The sequence below is a fragment of the Tinamus guttatus genome, unplaced genomic scaffold, assembly GCF_059628265.1.
Source record: "Tinamus guttatus ecotype Peru unplaced genomic scaffold, ASM5962826v1 Tinamus_guttatus_pri_ptg000208l, whole genome shotgun sequence".
Classification (NCBI taxonomy): domain Eukaryota; kingdom Metazoa; phylum Chordata; class Aves; order Tinamiformes; family Tinamidae; genus Tinamus; species Tinamus guttatus.
In genome coordinates this window covers 8,010,655-8,029,344 of record NW_028288742.1, presented here as the reverse complement: position 1 = coordinate 8,029,344, position 18,690 = coordinate 8,010,655, and the positions used below count along the sequence as shown (strand labels likewise).

The 18,690-nt window shown below is 36.6% G+C and overlaps 1 protein-coding gene across 1 annotated transcript in view; it reads left to right on the top strand.

The window, feature by feature from the left end:
• Positions 1–18,690, top strand: part of KIF6 (kinesin family member 6) — a 154,857-nt gene that overhangs the window by 121,040 nt on the left and 15,127 nt on the right. Inside the window, exon 16 of the mRNA XM_088524309.1 lies at positions 6,739–6,789. Coding sequence (XP_088380435.1) covers positions 6,739–6,789 — 51 coding nt within the window. The remainder of the gene's footprint in view (positions 1–6,738; positions 6,790–18,690) is intronic.

The following is an 18,690-nucleotide window of genomic DNA, read 5'->3' as shown; positions in this document are numbered from 1 at the left end:
GGGTAGCATCTAAAGTAATACTTTCAAATATAAAATATAACTTAAATTAAATTTAGACCCTGAAATTCAGGAGAGCTCTCCAAAGGAAAAAAATTTAGCTAACTTTCATTCCTAAAATACAACTAGCTTCTTTTTCTAATGCGCAGAGAAGCACTGTTACCCAGGTGCCTGGATTAAGAATCCAGAAGTTAGATGTCATTGTGCTGAAGTTGCCTGGAGAGTACTAGCTTTTAAACCTATATGCTTGCCTAATGCTGTGTGACAGAATTGAGTTTAACTTAAATAAATAAATTAATGCTAGTGGTAGCCAGCATTTAGATGACAGCATAAAAGTCTCAGAGCTTGTTTCTAAATTCAGAAAATATCCAGGTTCTGAATCCCGGTCTGGACTGTTCTGAACCACAATCAAGAGCCTTAAATCTTTTTGTTGGTTAGCTTGGATATCCTGGTAGTCTCTATGTGTGTGGATATAAATTTGCGTGCACTGGGCACTTCCCACACACTGCTTTTTATAGAAAGGAATCCTGTGTCTTTGGGTGAACGGGATCTGTAGGTGCATTCTATCATTTTCCTGATCTGGATGAACATCCTATTGAGGACCACCTCAAGAACTAATGCAAGCGGAGGCAATGACAGTCTATACTTAGAGAGAGGACAACGTCCAGAATGATATAATCAGAAAAATAAATTTGGCTTGTGTTTTGCCACAAGTTTGCCATAAAACCAACTAAAGCAGTTTTTCAGTACCAACCAGAAGATATGAAAGACTGGCAAAAACAACTGGGTAAAGGATAAAGGGAGCTGTAGTAATACAGGCTGAACAGTGAACAGTTACAAGAATGCTTATGAGTTCGGAAGCAATCATCCCAGTAAGGAAAAAAATAAGTATGATGTTCTCCAGCTAGAACTAATGAGAACACGTAATACATAAGCAAGAGGAATGTGGGGGTTAGAAATGAATGCATAGAAATGGGGACAGAGTTTGGAGGAATATGTACTGAATAGTTCTAGAAGAAATCAGCAAAGTTCAAATGCAGGGTCATCCTACAAGTGACACAGACTATGGTGTCATTATAAGTTTTCTGCTTGTGGATTTGATCATGCTTCTAGGTATTAAATGTATTCATGTATAAACATATAAAACCAGGTGTTGCCTGCTGAACTTTGCAAAAATGAAGGCATGTTCCAAGCAGTTATTTTAAACAGTAATCTCAAGATGTGCAGTATCCTACACTACAGTAAAATGTGTGCCTTGAAATCAGCAACTTCAAAGAATGTAAGTATGTTAGGAAAAAACGTTCATTTCCAAATATATTTGCTTATGTGCTGAGTTTAGTATACAGTTTACAACCACGGATTTGGTATGTAAGTCAGGGTTGTGCTTGCAGTTCTGAGCCTGGTGTCTTTCCTGGGAACTTTACAAAACGTCAGAAATTACCTTGATCAGCTGGCAAAAGGGAGTGTTTACTAGTATTTCAGACATTCCGATAAACTGGATAGTGTCACAGCACAAATCACTGATGAAGATATGTTTGTGATGAGATGCCAAGGCATATACTGAAGAAGTCAGAATACAGGAAACATTCACTTCTGCCTTCTTTGCTGTGTGGGCAGTAACCTTTGACAGCAAACCTTGGAAGACTGAGGAAAGGGAGGAAGGCAGAGGGAGAAGAAGAAAGGATGGCTAGTAAAATCTTAAACTACTGCAAATGTTTCTTAATGAACAGAAGCCAGAAATCTGTTGTGACAGGTTACGCTTTGCAGTACCTCAAGTATTTTCATTAATATATTTTTAACTCTGATTAGGGCTGTATTTCATACCTTGAAAAATGTGCTGGACCTAGTCAGTAGAACTTGTTTATGCGCTATAGCTTATTTTGTCTCACTAATGCATGAACTACGTAGAGATTTCTGGGTCTGTGCAAGACAAACCAGTAAACATCAAAGACAACCACTAGAAGGGCTAAGAAATAACAGTCTAACACTCCCGCTTATACTGGAGAACCACGCAGAAGTTCTCAGAGTGCCCTTGTCCCTGAACATGGCTTTGTCATGAGAAAGCCTTGTGTTGGTGTTTCAGCTAGCTAATCATATACATACATATATGAGCTATAACTTGGATATCTCTGTGCAGTGCTGCATTGTGCCTTGCAGGTACAACCTAAATTGGATTAAACAATTGTTTTGAAAATCTGAGACTCTAAAGTCTTAAACTACATGGTATTAATAGGAATCAAAATGCTAACACTGGAGGGTGAGTTCCAGAAATGGGAGGTTCTCTGAATGCAAAAGAGAATGCTCTGCTGGATATCTTATGTAACACACACACAAAAAAGCTTTAAAGATGAAAAAGGAGATACACTAGTTGAGGTGTGAAGATTTCACAGTCTCCTGGATGGAATGATTTTTTAAGCTAAACACAGTTTTGGAAAATTTTGCAAAGCATTATCACAGTATTAAGAAAGAAGAGATGGAAAGTTATTGATTAAGGGCGCAGCCTTTCAATCATTAAGTCAGAAAATACCGTTCGTCGAGTTAAGGACACATCCACGTTAATAATAACAAAAATTCTTGATGGGATAGAGTTAAAGTGCACTCTTAGTTTGTCTAGTAGTTATATCTTTTAAGTTAACAGTCTTTGGATTCTCATAATAATATTTTATGGAATGTCTGATTAACATAAGAGATTTAAAATATGTAATGTAGATTCAAACAAAAGCCAAAACTGCTATTTTCATCAATAGTTTTAAATTGTAGCACACTTTATTAATCTGAATTCTATGTTGTAAGTATTCATTTTGTGTGATAAATTGAAAGACATCAGTGCCTTGAAAGAATCTGGTGGAACAAAACTAAAGAGAAAAAGCTACAGGAGAGCCTGAATACTTAAGTTACTGATTCTGATATTTAGTTAGCCTATAAAATACTTTCTTGTGATTTATATTATTATTTCTAATTGCACTTCTCTATTCCACTTGGTCTCCTGCATTTCCCTTGTTGCTTTTTACTCCTGTCACAATGCTAAAGTTCTCTGTTACCAGTTCATCTCTTTTCCATACCTCAGGATGGTACATGTGTCCAGAAACAGAGGCCAAAAGCAACAGATTTATCACAGCCTTAATGACAGCTGGCTGCATGCTGAGTGAATTCTTAAATTCCCCAAAACTACTTTTCTGCCAAAACATGTGGAGCTGCAGCATTCAACATTTTATTTGGAGTGTTATCTTCAAGCGAAGAATGACTCCACTGGAAAAAATTATTTGGTATCAGCTGCAGACCTATTTTTAGCTCCTTGTTTGGTGAAACTTCAGAAAACATAATTAGCCACATGTTGAGAAATGTTAGCCAAGTCTTGAATTCAATTTTTGCAAACCACATTTAAGCACTACCTTGTCCACAACTTTACACTGTTGGAATCAAAAGACATGTTTTTGTATGAGAATGTGATTCTTCATACTTCTTTGGGTAAATATTTGTGTTTGTGAAAGCTATAGAACTGGCAGTACTCAAGACTGAAATCTTCCATTTGTTTATATGGGAAAGCCTGAACAGGCAACAGTACTGGAACCATCCTCTGTGTCATGATAAACCTTGCAATGGGGTAACTGCTTTCTAGGAGAAAGAAAAGTAGAACAGGTCAGAAATGCTTTTTCTCCCACAAATATATTTGTAGTCAAAACAGAACTAGACTATTTTAATCAAAGACATACAAAGAAAATGTTAACTTTTTAGTTAGTATTTAATCAAAAGTCAAGAATGTCTACATGAAAACCAGAGTTTTTTTTCCCCAAGGAAATCTACATAAATTGTCCAATTTCAAATGGATTAAAACAAATTGAACAATTAACTCATATCTGGCTAAGCCTTCACAGAAAACTGTAGTAAGGTGTCTAATGATATTGTTACACCTTCTGAACCAGAATGCCTGTTTTGGCTGCATTTCCTATAATACAATACATTTACAGTTTCCCCTCAGAGAGTTTTTCTGCTAAATGATGAGAAGTTAAACTTTTGCAGCCCCGGAAAGACATTTTAGACTATTTGAATCAAATAAATGTCTCCTTTGTCCTTCAATTCATCAATGAAAGAAAAAGTGCTCTGTCTGCTCTAGGATTAAGACCAGGTTTGATTTTTCTAGCAGATGGAGAAGTCTTCTTTCATTCAGCTCTGATTACATGTGGTTCCTGTTCCACTTTCTTACTCTTTCATAAAGCTGCCATAAAGAAGAAGGAAGAGACTTCTTACAACATCATAGGGCATGTTGGATGGAGCAGCAATATACAATGGCTAGAAAAAAGGGAAGATGGAATGTTTGGAGCTGTTACACATCCCTGGCTGGCCTAACACCCAGTGAAAGTAGGGCTTCTGCAGCCTCTGTGCTCTCTAGCTCAGCTGTACTGAGAATAAAGTCTAGGTAACTGGAAGTTGAGCATCTTGGCTAAAATCATTTAAAAATCAGTCCCTTAATTCCTCTGTTTCCATTTACTAGTGTTAACTGCAGGCTGTTGTCTGTCATTTCAGTCTCATTTTCATTGACTTGTTTGGCTTGCTTTTGTTCAGTTGACCTTATTGCCACTTGATAGAAATTTATGCAAACATTTGAATTGCTGCTTATCAGTTTCTAGAAAAGTTAAATATGAAAAATAACTAGTAAAACCATGTACTGACAGGATAGAGAATTCCACATATACGTAACCTTCATTTTTATTTGACTTTGGATTAATACCATACTGTGGTATTGCCCTTCAGAATTCACAATCTTAAGAAGGGGAGATATGAAGAGACTTTGGTGGCTTTGAGAGACATCTGAAGTAAGGGTAGTTCGTTAAACTGGATCACAAAATAACTACAAATTGTTGCATATCTCATGGCTTAATATAGAGTGAATAATAGCACCCTATGTGATGCAATACAGTAGGATACAAGGATTTAAACATCCATAATAACAAAAAAAGGAATTTAAGAAAGAAAAAGGATAGATATGATCACATTTCATCAAGTATTAACTTCAGCTAAGTTGCTCTACAAAGCTTTCGAAGCACAAAAGACATGAGTGATAAATACTTATTTAACTGAGCTTTTTCCTTAAAAATGATTGAGGTTTTTTTCTATAGTTACAGAAATTGGAAACTTATTTAACTAAAATTTTTTGGTTGAGTGTTAGTAGATCTAAGACAGAGGGTTTATATTTTTGGTTGGGTAGGGATTAGTTCTTTCAGATAATCTATTTCTCAGTAGATAAAAGCTTTTCTTGATTTTACAGATAATTTTAAGAACAGATGAAGCCACTAGTTTAGATGGAAATAAATAAAAATACTGAAACTTACTGTGCAGCAAAACAGGAATTTGCAATATCTCTTTTATAGCTAAGAAATGGGTTTTTTTTTTCCAAAAGCATGCAGTAATTTGCGTGTTAGTGTGCTGTTATAGTTTAGTGTATGGCTGTTATGCTATAGTATGTTGCATAGAATCACAGAATGACAGAATGGTTGAGATCGGAAGGGATCCCTCAAGATCATCTAGTCCAACCTTCTTGCTTAAGCAGGGCCCACCTAGATTACCTCTTCTAAAATGCTACTAAATGCTTAAAAACTATTCTCTCAACTCTCCATGAAGTTTAAATTTCATATTATTTTGATACTCACAAAGCATTCTGATTCTCATTACCTGTGAATATGAAAATTTTCTTCCTTTATTTAAATACTTGACATTTTTTATTGACTTAATTTGTTCTGATTAACTTACTCCACAAGTCTTCATTTGTAAGCAGATATTTTGAGTTCAGAATAGGTGCTTACAGAGCATAAGTAATTATCAGTCTGGAGAAAAGTGAATCGGCACTGAATTTCATATTTTTTTCCCCTGGTATACAGAGGTATAGCTTGCTAAAGAATATTTGCATGCTTCTGCTTAGAAATAGCATTGATTTGAAAATTTGGAGAGATAGATAATGCCTCCCTCAAAAAACATATACTGCTGAAGTTGCACATTTAAGGTTATGTTTTCCTGTATTTGGTACTATTAATATCCATGAATAATGGCTTCCCATGTTGTAATCTAATTATGATTTGAAAAAATTAGTGTACTGAACTAGTGTCATAGGATTCAGGAAGAATTAAATAGAAGAAGGGTAAAGGTGAATTATAAGGGGCATGGGAGCCTAACTAGGAATAACAAGATAATGGAATTAAATTAAAAAAAAAAAAAATCACTGAATGCCCGTGTCATCTTCACAGCGAGTTCTGTTAAGTAGGGAAATTTGCAGTAGCTTTAATACATGGGATATTTAAAATCAAGCAGCTCAAACATGAAAAAATCTTCTGTATGGAACCTCTTTTTACCTGATAAAGAGGTGGCCTGGTGACCGAGTAACTCCTTTCCACTGCTAGTGTCTATAAGTCTGTTTGAATGAACACTTGCAATTCAGCACATCTCTCTCACTTGGATTTCTTTTGTATCTAGTAACAGGAGACTATCCTGTGCTTTACAATAAATAGCTTCGTTTTCAATCTTTCTTATTGGGCAGAGTTATATTTGAGGAAATTTAAAGCCAAATTATTCCTCTCTGTTTATTTGTGAGAGTGAGAAGGATGGGGATCAGGAAACCACCTGTCCTGTGCATGGGAAAAGAAAAAAACTTCTTCAGTTGGTCAACTGCATGGGAGATTTCAAATGGTGGGAAGTGATTTTTTGATGTTTTAAAACTCTTAACTATTTGCATTCTTGTGTCTTTTACAGACCATTTGAAAGGAGAGATAACCCAGCGGCACATTCAAAAGGCAGCTTTAGGTAAGAACATTTCAGATACAATAGGAACAATGGGATATCACCCAGGGCTTTACTTTGTTCACTGGGTAGGTTATTTCTCTGCAAAGGTTTATGATACAATATTTCTACATTAGTCAACACCATAAGCTCTTGAACTCTGTGAACTTTGCCAGAAATTTGGTTCAAAAAACATCTGATTTTATATGTTGAGAGAAATTATGCAAAAGCTGTATAGTTTCTTCTAAAAATGTAAAAGCTTTTCTTTCATGGTGACCAAAACAGGAAAAGAAAGATCTAAGCTCTCCAAGTTTTAGACTGTCGTGCTTTTGGTGATTCTAATTTGAATTTCCATTAACTGTACATTGATTTGTCCTGAGATGGGCGTGTTAGATGGGCTAACTGGCTTCCAGTTAGCCTATGCTGCCACAGTCAACATCCTTCCAAGTATTCCTCATTCCAAGGGAGTATACAGGTCATTTCTTTTAGATCTGGCTATAGAAGATGTAAAAAAGCTATTTTTAAACTTGTGTTTCTCCTGAAAGTCATGAAAATAATTTACTGCTGAGTAAGTTTCCCTTTTTTTTTTTTTTAAGCCATGTGCATCTCAAGCTGTATTGATGATGTTAGTGCTTTATAGCCTTGTTATTCTTTATTTGAAAATCAGCACTGAAAATTAATACTATCCATGTCAGTAAATCCTGAGTCAAGCTCCTTTTGTTTTGATCAATATCATCTAAAGGGAAATCTACAGGTGGTATCTTCAGTGTCGTATTCGTGGAAAGAGGAAAGGAAAGAGGAGTGCCTCTTTCCTTAAGGCGCTCCAGGTTAAAATATATGTTGATTGTAGGTCACATTATGAAGTTGCACTGATAACAATGTGGCTTATGAAAATTTCTTATTCAGCGTTTAAAAAAAAATAAAGAAATGGTGTACTCTTTGTGTTTCAGTCTTCGTGATAACAGCTAGGCCCGCTGTTATCAGTATACTGATTTTTATTATACATAGAAAATTGGATTTTTTTCAATAATTATCAAAGCTGCTTTTCATAAAATAGGTACACATCTTTTTTTTTTATTTTTCCCATGTCCTGAGGTAATGACATAGTAGTGGTTTTACCAGCTATACATTCACAGTGTAAATATTCAATTAGTATTCTACACCATAGCAGGCAACTCATCTGTTTTGACTTGTAGATTGAGTATTGCTATCTGCTTATCATCACCAACTCTGGACCACACAAAATATTTTCCAGTCTTTTTCCCCCTTCATTATCCATTCTTCAAACAGTCTCAGTATTTTGACTTAATGTTTATTTTGTGAGCTGGGGAATAGTATTATATGCCTGCCTGCCTATTTAGATGAAAGTTCTTCCAAGGAATAACAGGTGTCAAGTCTCCCAGGATCTTTCTTGATGACCAGAATGTCATCAAGATAATCTTAAATGAAAACTACATGGTAAAAAGGATAATTAAGAGTCTGCTGAAATCCTAACATGAAATAAAACACACCATTGTTTCAATTAGAAACCAAGTTAACATCTTCCAGCTGCCATTTTATTTCTTAACTTAAAACATTTTTATGGTTGAAACTCTTTAGGAAGCTATTTTAGTTGGATTTTGAACAGTGATGATCTATTTCCCTCATGGCTATGCTTAAGATGTGGATTTCTCATTGAAGGAAAACTCCACTGCTTATCCCATTGTTCTTTCCTATCTCTTTTAAAGCACATATGCTGGGAGTTAAAAAGAGGACACAAACAGACAGGAGGTTTCACCGAGGGAAGGGGAATGTTCCATGACTTTCAGTATAGACTAGAAGCACTGAATATTTAATGTAAAATTCCCTGGGCTCATCTCAGTGTCACTTACATCTTTTTGATAAAAAAAAACACCTTTATTATGTGCATAACTTCATTTTTTTCAGTAAAATCAGATTAAGATAAGCTGTGAAGTGACATGAAATGGCAACACTGAACCCAAAGTTGCCTTTTTTTTCTTTCTCTCTTCTCATGGTCTTTCTGCCTTTCTTTATTTTCCTTTCCACCTTCTTTGTGGATATTCTTCTTAAATTTTCCCAATACCTCCTGCCTTCGTGTTTTTCCATTCTTGAATTTCTCATCTTTTCTACTTTTTTCTCAAGTTTTTCTTTCCCCAACATTATTTATTTCTGCATTTTCCACCTTGAACCGTCTGTGTGATTCTTTCCTCAGTCTATTCACTTGTTTTTGCAAAGCATTGAAATACGGACAGAGCAAAAACCTTAGGTCACCAGGATAATTCTGGAACGAAAGGGTTGGCAGGATGGAAAGAAAAGCTTTCCTTTGGGCTTTAGTATTGTAGAAGGAAGATGTGTATTTTATATGATTCCAAGGGAGCATTATTCAAAATGCTTTAAGATGCATTAAGTTTGAGATGCTTTAAGTTAGGATTTCAGTAGAATATCAGAACTGTTTCTTCTTTATTATCTTATTTTGAGTTTGCACTGAGTGAACATCATTGCAAGCAGACAATCAAACTAGCATGACATTGAGGGAAGACTGAATCCAAAGGTGGAGCCTCATGCTGACCTAAGAAAATCCTGTGACAATACTTGAGAAAACACTCCTGCGGGGATGCACTCATGCTGGCAAATGCATGTTTTGTAAAATAACTTCCCACAACAGCAGTAACCATACTGAGAATGGAACTGTTTTGCCTATTTGATTACTTCTCAAGTAGAGGCCTTTATTAGGTCATCTCTGGAAGTTAGGAAGGACCCTTGAACATAACCCTGACTAATGTGCCCCTATCAACAGGAATGTTCAGCAAATCTGCCATGAGTTCTACAGGCTGTTCTGTCTGCTTCAAACAGGCCATGACAAAGCTTCATACACAGAAAGTTCTTTATGTGCATTTTGAACTGTGTTTTCTGAATTAAGGTAAATGGTAGTCTGAATTCGGTGAATCAGCATTTTCAACTCCAGACATAATTGCAGTTATTTTCTCAGCTAAGTCGAAATGCAGTTTTGAAGCTTTCCATCTGAGATATTTTTCCTATTTGTTCACTGCCTTCCTTCTGGTTTTACATATGTTTTGAAACCTGGCCTACCAACAGCCTACTTCTTTTAGGATTCTCCTGAAAACATCTGGAAATGACAGCACCTTTCAGTGAATGCAAAGAAAAAGAGAACCTGCTTCTAGAAAGGTTTCTTAGGGTCAAATTCATCTAAAATCACTTCTGTTTTCCTTGCAGTTCCACTCTTCTCAGTAGAGCTATTTATAAAATAGCTGTTTTCCAATTTCAGCATCAAGGTCTTGTTTTATCAATATTTTTAATTAAAAACTCTGTTTTCCTAGAACTTAGAATTCAGTTTTTAAAAATATTTTATATTTGTGCTGTTATTCAAAGCACAAATTTATGTTTATGTTGTTCCCAAACTTTTTTTTCTTTTCCTTGAGTAAAATTCCTTTGAAAAAGCCTCTCCCTCATGAAATAGAAAATGACTAGGTGAGTCATAAACACCAGCTACATTTGGATCCTAGAAAAGGCTTCTCAGCATTTAGCTTAAAGAATGCCTGAGACCAAAGATTTTGACTTCTGATGATTTTGCATTTGTATTTGTATCACACTTTAGTTTTAAGCATGGAGAGAACTTTCTCCACATAGTTCTTCTCTTTATAGCCTCATTTGTGTCATCTTTTCCTATATTGCATAATTGCATATCTGTTTTAAAGAAATTTCTGTCAGTTATGACCTTATTCCTGCCTATGTTCCCATTCCTTTTTTACATTCCTATGCACTTCGTTTGCTTCACTCTGCTTCTTCATCTTTCTTTGGTGGGAAGAACAGTACTATCAGACCCTCAATAAAGCCAGGATATACAGTGCTACGTAATTGACTGGGGTACTACCATAGAAATAATCCTGACAGTGTAGGGGAACAGTTTCAGAGAAAATATTGCTCCAATGCAATTGTTTGTGGTGCTCTGAGAAGCTGAGAAGCTACCATGTTGGATGGTGGGAGGGATGTGTTTTCTGACACAACTGTGCCAGTGTATACAGGTAGACTTGGGAACTACTGCTCCCACTTCTCCAAGGTAAATATAGCCCATGCCACTAGGAGGGCTGGACCACCTTGATTTGTGCTTGAAGATTGCTTAAGAAGTATATGAAAGTTTTCAGTGCAACCCTACCAGCATTTGATAGATATATACACTATTGACTAAGCTAATAGTTAATAACTATGTCTTCTAGTTCATCTCCTGTGATCTGTGTGAATGGAAAGCACACAGCATTTCCAGACTGTTGGTTTGCATTATACTTAATCTCCTATTTAAATAAATCCATATTTAAATAAAATGAGCTCAGTTTCTTTCACTGCTTTGCTTCTTGTAACTGAGAAACCATTTAACTTTGTTCATGGATTCTTGATCTATATTAATGCCTTCAAATGAGGAAACACAAATGTTTTCAATCACAAAATGACAGAAGCTGAGAAAAGTGGCAGTCTGTGTTTTCCCACAAAAACCCAAAGCAGTCCACAGAGAATAATAGCTTTAATCAAAAATAAATTAGAAAAAAAGTGATTTAAGGCTATCATTCCTGGCACTAAGAATTTATTAGATGTAGGCTAAATAAAGACCTTTAGAGAAATAATCAGTTCTGCCTGAAGTGCAGAATTTTGTTTTGTTTTTGCTTTTGCTTCTTCTTTTTCTTTGTGGCAAGAGAAAAATATCTTCTCAGGGCTAATAGGTATCCAAAGGCACTTTCTCTGTAACAGTGTGGGTTGGTTCATGCATTTTACATATCCCTGAGTTTTCTGTTTGTAAAATACACTGCTTTCTGCAACACTGAGGAGTGAACGCAGTTAATATGGGCTGCTTCAGGAATAAGATAAAAATTTCTCTTAGAAATGAACATTTTTAATATGCACAATGATTCAGTATGATCATTTTTTCTGGTTATTTCTGCTCGGAATCGCAAGTGATACCTCTGTAAGCAGCATACAGGGCACTGATTTTATTCCTCGAGTGTCCTCTAGTGGTATCAAGGCAATCTTCACTGATGGGTTTCCTTTTGCCGATGTATCCTTTAGTTAAGAAACAACCAGAAATACTTTGCATTGTGGTTTATTTTGGAAATTCTGAGAAGTTCTGAGATGAGTAAGACTGTATCTAATAGAAAGCATGATTTTTCATTAAGACAGAGATATCAATAGTAAAACTAGCTGAAGATTTAAAAACGGTTGCCACTGCTTTTTAAAAAAAGGAGTTAGATAATGATCAAGATCACTTTAAGAGTCTTTTGTGCCATTATTGTAACATAATAAATGCTATTAGAAATAGTTACCAAATCTTTTTTTTAAACAAATAATGGAAATATTGTTGGACAGTGAATTTTGAGCAAATATATAAGTATCTGCATAGTATAAGTAGATTAGAGAATCTTTATAGCTTCCTGTTACTGCAGTGTATTAGAGTCATTGCATTCCAGATTTGCCCTGGAAAAAGAGAGCATAGACTTTGGCCTCTGGTAACTGCAGCTACACACAGTAACACACTTATTCTCTCACTTCCACATGCTTTTGTTTACTTATAATCTGAGCAGTCTACAACTAAAACTCAGAGCTTTTTTTATTTTTGTCTGTATTAAGTTCTTCTGTAAAGATTCCCACAGTCAGGAAAAAGAAATAAACATTTGAAGCAGTAACTACATGACAGCAATAATTCCCTTGCTGCAGTATCTGTGGTTTGTTGGTAGGTCTCTTTTTTCAGTACGATGTAGGAATGAAGTTGAAAACTTTGGGAGTATGTTATAACAAGAAGACACTCCTTAAGCCTGGTCCACGAGGCCTCAAGTCCATACAAACCTGTCTTTTCCTAAGTTTCTCTTCAGTCTTTCTAGGATATTTCATAGGTTTTTTTTGTTGTCATGTATTTCAGTCCCTCTTTTCAGACGTTTTTTAGTAAATATAGTGCTAAATTGTAGAGGCAGCTTTCAATTTCATTGTGTCCTCAAGGAGAGTTTTGCATCCGTTTACAAGATCTTTGGGAAAAACTTGGTCCTGAACTATCCGAGAACATTAAGAGATTACTCTGTGTTCCCATTAAGCTTCCTCTCTCTTCTTCAGATTATCTGATAACAAAAAAACCTAAGTTGTATTTCTATTAGCAGTTATGAATGGTATCAGTCACCCAGTTCTGTTTCACTGAAATAATAAAGTTCTATGTGAATTACTTTATGAGTTAGAGATACCCTCAGCTCATTAGCAAGTAGCAAGATAGAGTTTTTCAAGACATATCTGGCCAAGCCCTAGGAAACCTGATCTGATTCAATGTTCACCCTTTTTGGAACGGGAGGTTTGACAAGGCAGACTCCCAAGGTTCCTTCCTTCCAGAGTGATACTCAAAGACAGAACTTGAGGTGAGGTGAGGAAGAAACCTATCTTCTGTGAACAGTCTGACTCTAGGCCTAAGCTGGCACTGTAAAATACCTGAGAGTGAGTCTAAGATGCTGCTATCTTCCTCTTTTGTATGTTTAAGATTGTGTCCAGTGGGCAGGTAGACTCTATCAGTCAAAGTTGCTTTCATGAGAACTCTTCACGTACCAGACAAAAATTCTGTAGTCTGGCTAACTATAAGCAACCAATGGAATTCTTCTCAAATTTGTTTTCCTGGATTTTCTCAAGGTAAGTGTTCGAGATAAATTAATATTTTACATGTGATCAGATAAGACAAGGAATGAATGACTATCAGCAGGACTTATGTGATACTTTGTGTTTCAGAACAAGCTATGAAAACAATTTAGAACTTTTCAATTTTACATTTTTCTCTAATAGCCAGAAAAAAAAAAATCACTACTGCTTCACTCAAGAATCTTGAATGTCTAAGATCAAAGAAAAATAATGAATTGAAACAAGAAATAACTGATAATACCACACAAATGTTCTGAGGTTGGTATACTTCTCCAGAAAACCATCTTGTGGATAAGTTTTAATTTTCTTTCTGGATATGTGAAGATTATTCCTTCTCAATATGCAGTCCAGTATCACTCAGCTGGCAACTATAAGAATATTTTTGTTGAACTCAATGCCTTTTCCCTCAGAGGACATGAGAAACAGTTGACATTGCTCCTTATTAATGTGTGTTTAGACATCTGTATCATTTTCAAATAAGTGATTGGACCAATGTTTCATGTAGACTGCATGTAGAAGATATTTTATACCAGTTGTGTTCATTTCACTCCTAACTGTGATCTGCAAGCACCAGATTTACTGAGGATACTGAGGATACATCATGCACAGGCAGTCTGAGGCTTCTCAGATTTGAGAATTGAGTATAAGCTTATCTGATATGTCTAAATATTGTGTATAAGCTTATCTGAGGATTCCCAGAAAAAAAAAATGTGGCAGTCCTAAACTTTGTTATCTCTGCTATGCACTATGTGACACTCAGCATGAATGCACCTTTAGCACCTTCAGATATGTCTCATTCTCACTAAAGCTGTTCCATTTCATGCTTGGCCATTCTTGGCTCTTACCTTGACACTATATTACAGAAGTTCTGGTGCTGTTTTATTACACATGCCATCTGCACACTGGTGGCAGGGTAGCCCACATGTCTCCATTTTATGATAGGCTTCCAGCTTCAGAAGTATTTTCCATTCTTTTGTTCTTTGAAGAAAAGAGAGGTGGAAAAAGACAGTTCAAATTACAGGTATGTCTTTGTCTAATGATATGAGCAAGATAAATCATGCAACAAAAACTTCTGTAATCTAATGATAAAATGCATTTAAAGTGCATCTGGTAAATGCAGGCAAAAGTCTGGATCAGTGTGGGTTTTCTGACTATGACCTGCTACGTTGCTATTCCACTAGATCAACTGGTATGTATGGAACACATGAAACTTGAAGCTTCATATTTTTCTGTAAATTGTACTTGTATATTTGGAAACCATCCGTGAAGTTTTAACCACAGTGGTTTCAGAAAGTTCCATGGCTGGAGTACAGATGAAACGAAGGCAATGCCTTTTGTTTCATGTGCCATGTATTTTCAGGAGCAAATATATAGATGACTAATTTCAAAGAAGAAACTTAAGGGAGTTGAAGTGTAAGTCTGTATTTAACCAAAATGGCTCGAAGAGACTGAAAAAATAGCTCCACTTCCCAGGTGTGCATTGGAAGTCAGTTACCTCAAGCCAAAATTAAACCAGTAAAAGAATAAGCAGTACAATGATGCAAAGAAAAGCAGCCTGCCAAATGGACTTTTTTTTTCCACTAAAATCAATGATTAAAAAGAATCAATAAAACATACATGTCTTTAATCCTTCCCCCAACCCCAACTATGTAAGGCGCTGAAAATGAGGCAGGTTATTTCAGCATATGCTCCTGATCACCTAGCTGAAATTTAGAAAGTCTTTTACAAGATGGTGGTAAACTTGCTCTAAAATCCGCAATGCAAATTCTTCCAGTCTTCACCTGGGCCTGTGCTTCATTGTCCATACCATCTTTGCTTATGTACACACACAATGCCCAGCGACAAACTCAGGTAGGCATGGCCTTCCCAAGGAATAATTGAGAAGAACATGGGCATTCCCTGTAAACTGTCCTCAAGTAGCGAAGGAAGAATAGCTCTTTTCTGAAAGCTCAAATGACAGCATATGTTCTGTTTTGAAAGCACTGAAGAAAGAAAGCTTGCCAAAAGTTGTGGAGCTGATTGATAAAGTAGTAAAATATTAACTGCATGCTGAAGTCAGTTGGAAATGTAAGTTCTTCAAATGACTTAGGCTGATAAACACAAGATTAATGAAAAAATGAAAAACTTTGACTGCAAATGCACAGCTGAAGGGCAGGATATAATGTTAGTTGAGGCACGAGGACAATAAATTCCTAGGAATTTGACTTTAGGATATATCAAGTTCTAGAAATATATGTATACTCCAGAGTACCAAGTTCATGATCGCAGAGAAATTCTTGCAAAATTGTGTGACTGTAGACAAGAATCTGTCAGAGCATTTCAAGTTGCTGCCTTCTTGCAGTGAAGGTGATAACAGCTGATATCTCGTGCTGGAAATAGTGCTTTTCATCCATATTTTCCATAATGCTTGAAAAGGTAAGCCAGGTAGCAGGTGATATAACTCTGATACTGTGTCATTTGATCTCAAAGGTCTTTTCCAACCATAATGATTCTATGATTTAGTGGTGTGGGATGTATTCAGTGCTTGATTTTCTCCAAAATTGGTCCTTTCATTAAAATGAAAGCATTTTAACTTGAAATACATGTTGCAATTTTGTCAGTGAAAGAAAGGAACCCTTAGTGATGGATATGAACTGACTGCTCATGCAGGGTCCTCCTTCCTCCACGAGCAGGCAGCCTGTAGCAATAGTTTCACATGCCCCATTTGGCCGAATGGATTGTTATAGATGAAAAGGAAAGAAAACAGTTAAATGTAGCATCTAAATGTTGCTAGCTATTTTGCTGTCCAGCGTAGTGCTGTCAAAACACACTCTTTCTATGATATGGCTCCATACTGTTAATAAAAGACTCTAAAAATAATAACGGACTCTAAAATCTAAGGTTCCCAAGTATTGTCTCTCTGTTGTACGCAGTCATGCTAATACAGAGAAATTTATACTCCACGTAAGTGCACTACAGACTTATTCTAAAGTAGTTCTGTTGTATAGAAGTGGGTAGAGATTGCCAACAGAAGCCCCTGGCATACACATAGATACTGTTTCCTGAACACGTACATCATACTTCCTCTGTGCCCCAAGGCTGGATCTGCATTAGACAGGATCAAATTGCACCAGCTAAAAGAGCATGTGATAGGCACATCAGCTGAATGGCTGCTCAGCTTAACTGCTGTATTAAAAGGCTATAGCTGAACTCGACACTCAAGACAATTGATAAATGAAATTCAGGCCTAAGTGAGCCAACAGAGTAGATACTATTGTTTTCTCCCATGCAGTTGCAGAAATCCTATCTGATATTATAATATTTTAGCAGTAGCATCTCTACACTTTTTAATGTATTGCACATTTATCACATGTATGGACCAAAGCCAGTCTTGTGAATTTGCAGTTGACTGAGTTACGTGTTCTTCTGTACATACACGGTAATATTCAGATAAAATAGCTTGATGTTTTAATATATGTTTTCTGGTTGTTTATGGACAACAAAAAATTTAGTATTTCTTCTGAGGTATCTATCTTAGCTTTGTGAGTAAATATTATGCCCTGTACATTGTGATGCCTATTCGCTCAGTTGTCCCTCATTTTAACTCACCAAGCCTGCCTGCTGAAGAAACTTGGCATTAGACAGGGGACATACATAGAGCTCTGCCCGGCCTCCTGCCTGAGCTGTAGCTGAACCTGCCTGAGCTGATGGGAGGAAACGGTTGGAGGGGTAAATAGCAGGAGCACAGGGGCATGCAGAGGCCACAGCAGGGATGCAAGAAAGGTAACAAGAAGAAAAGAAGTAGGAGCAGAAAGTGGAAAAAGCAGCCCATGAAAATGTTCGAAAATGCAGTGGCAAACCATAGTTCTCCTTTGCTTTGAACATCAGGGAAGAGCCTTGCATTTATCTGTAGATGTGAAGGTAGGAAGATTCAAAGACATCTACAGTTTTTAGTATATTGTTCAGCTGGGAATCCTATTGTTGCAATAAGTAGGCCTGATAAATAGATGAAATGGAGACTACAGCAGTGTAGGAAAACATCAGAGAATATATAAAGTGGCACCCAAGTGTCTCTTGGGACTTTACTTAGCTCTGGGACTTCACCAGACATTGTAATCTGGTATCTTCTGCTTTTATGACTGGATCATGCTGAGGTGTACATATATATATATATGTACATATATAAGTTTTCATAATTTGCTACATTAGATTTGTTTTGCTGCCATAGCCGCATCAACACTGTATGCATCTCTTTCTGCTGTTTACGTATACAAATCCCTCGGCTGCTCATCTTGCCCATGATCATGGTCTTTTCTTTGCTTTCATGACCAGTGGATTCCTAGAGAGACGTTTCCTAGAGAGAACTTGCATTCGAAGTTGAGGCTGATGAAGTGCATCATAGATGTATTTGTCTTATACAAAGGCTTTATTATTTCTTCTGAAGGTAATTTGCAACCACGTCATCCTTTCCACAGGGTGTAATCATCATCAACATTTTTTTCCTGTTGTTCTTATATATAAATTCTGCCTAACTTTGGCTGCCCTTTGAAAGCTAGAGTAAAAATGTTTTTTTCCAAGTGCTAAATGTCCAAAGAAATCAGTGAAGGAAAGTTGCAATATTATGGCCCTGCCTGACTTGGTAATGACTAGCAGAATTTCCTGACGTTTGTGTGTAGGGAAGCATTTACTTCAGGAACAGCATTAACATTTTAAGATCATAGTGTACTGCATTCTACATTATTTTCCTCCAGCTAGAGCTACCACCTCCTGAGCTCAGACACTGTAACAGATGGTGTGAACAGGCCAAATGCACTCCAGTGTGCTCGGGGAAGTCCCCTTGAACTGCTGCTGGAGATGCCAAGCCCGGTAAGCTTGGCTGCCTTTGCACGGCAACCTATCAAGAACGCTCGCATGGTCTGTGAACATGACTCACTTGGGAGGCAGTAACTGCTTAAATCATTTCAGTTTGTTCCACAAGTGCATGTTTCTCTCAAACCTGGATGCTGCGTATTCATAAAGGGTAGAGCAAACACAGAGCCTCAGGAACTCTGCAGTGATTCTCTCTCCTGGCGCTCCCTGTGTAGCTCTGCATGTTCTCTCATACGCCCTCTTTCCGAGGGCAAAATCTGACACAGAAAATCCTGATTCTCCTGAAATCAATGGCAGTTTTACTGCTTTTCTTAATGGTTCTTATATGACCATAAGGCCTTCTTATTATCTATTGCACTCAGCTATAATGCATATAATGCCACTGTTCTAGCATCCACTCTG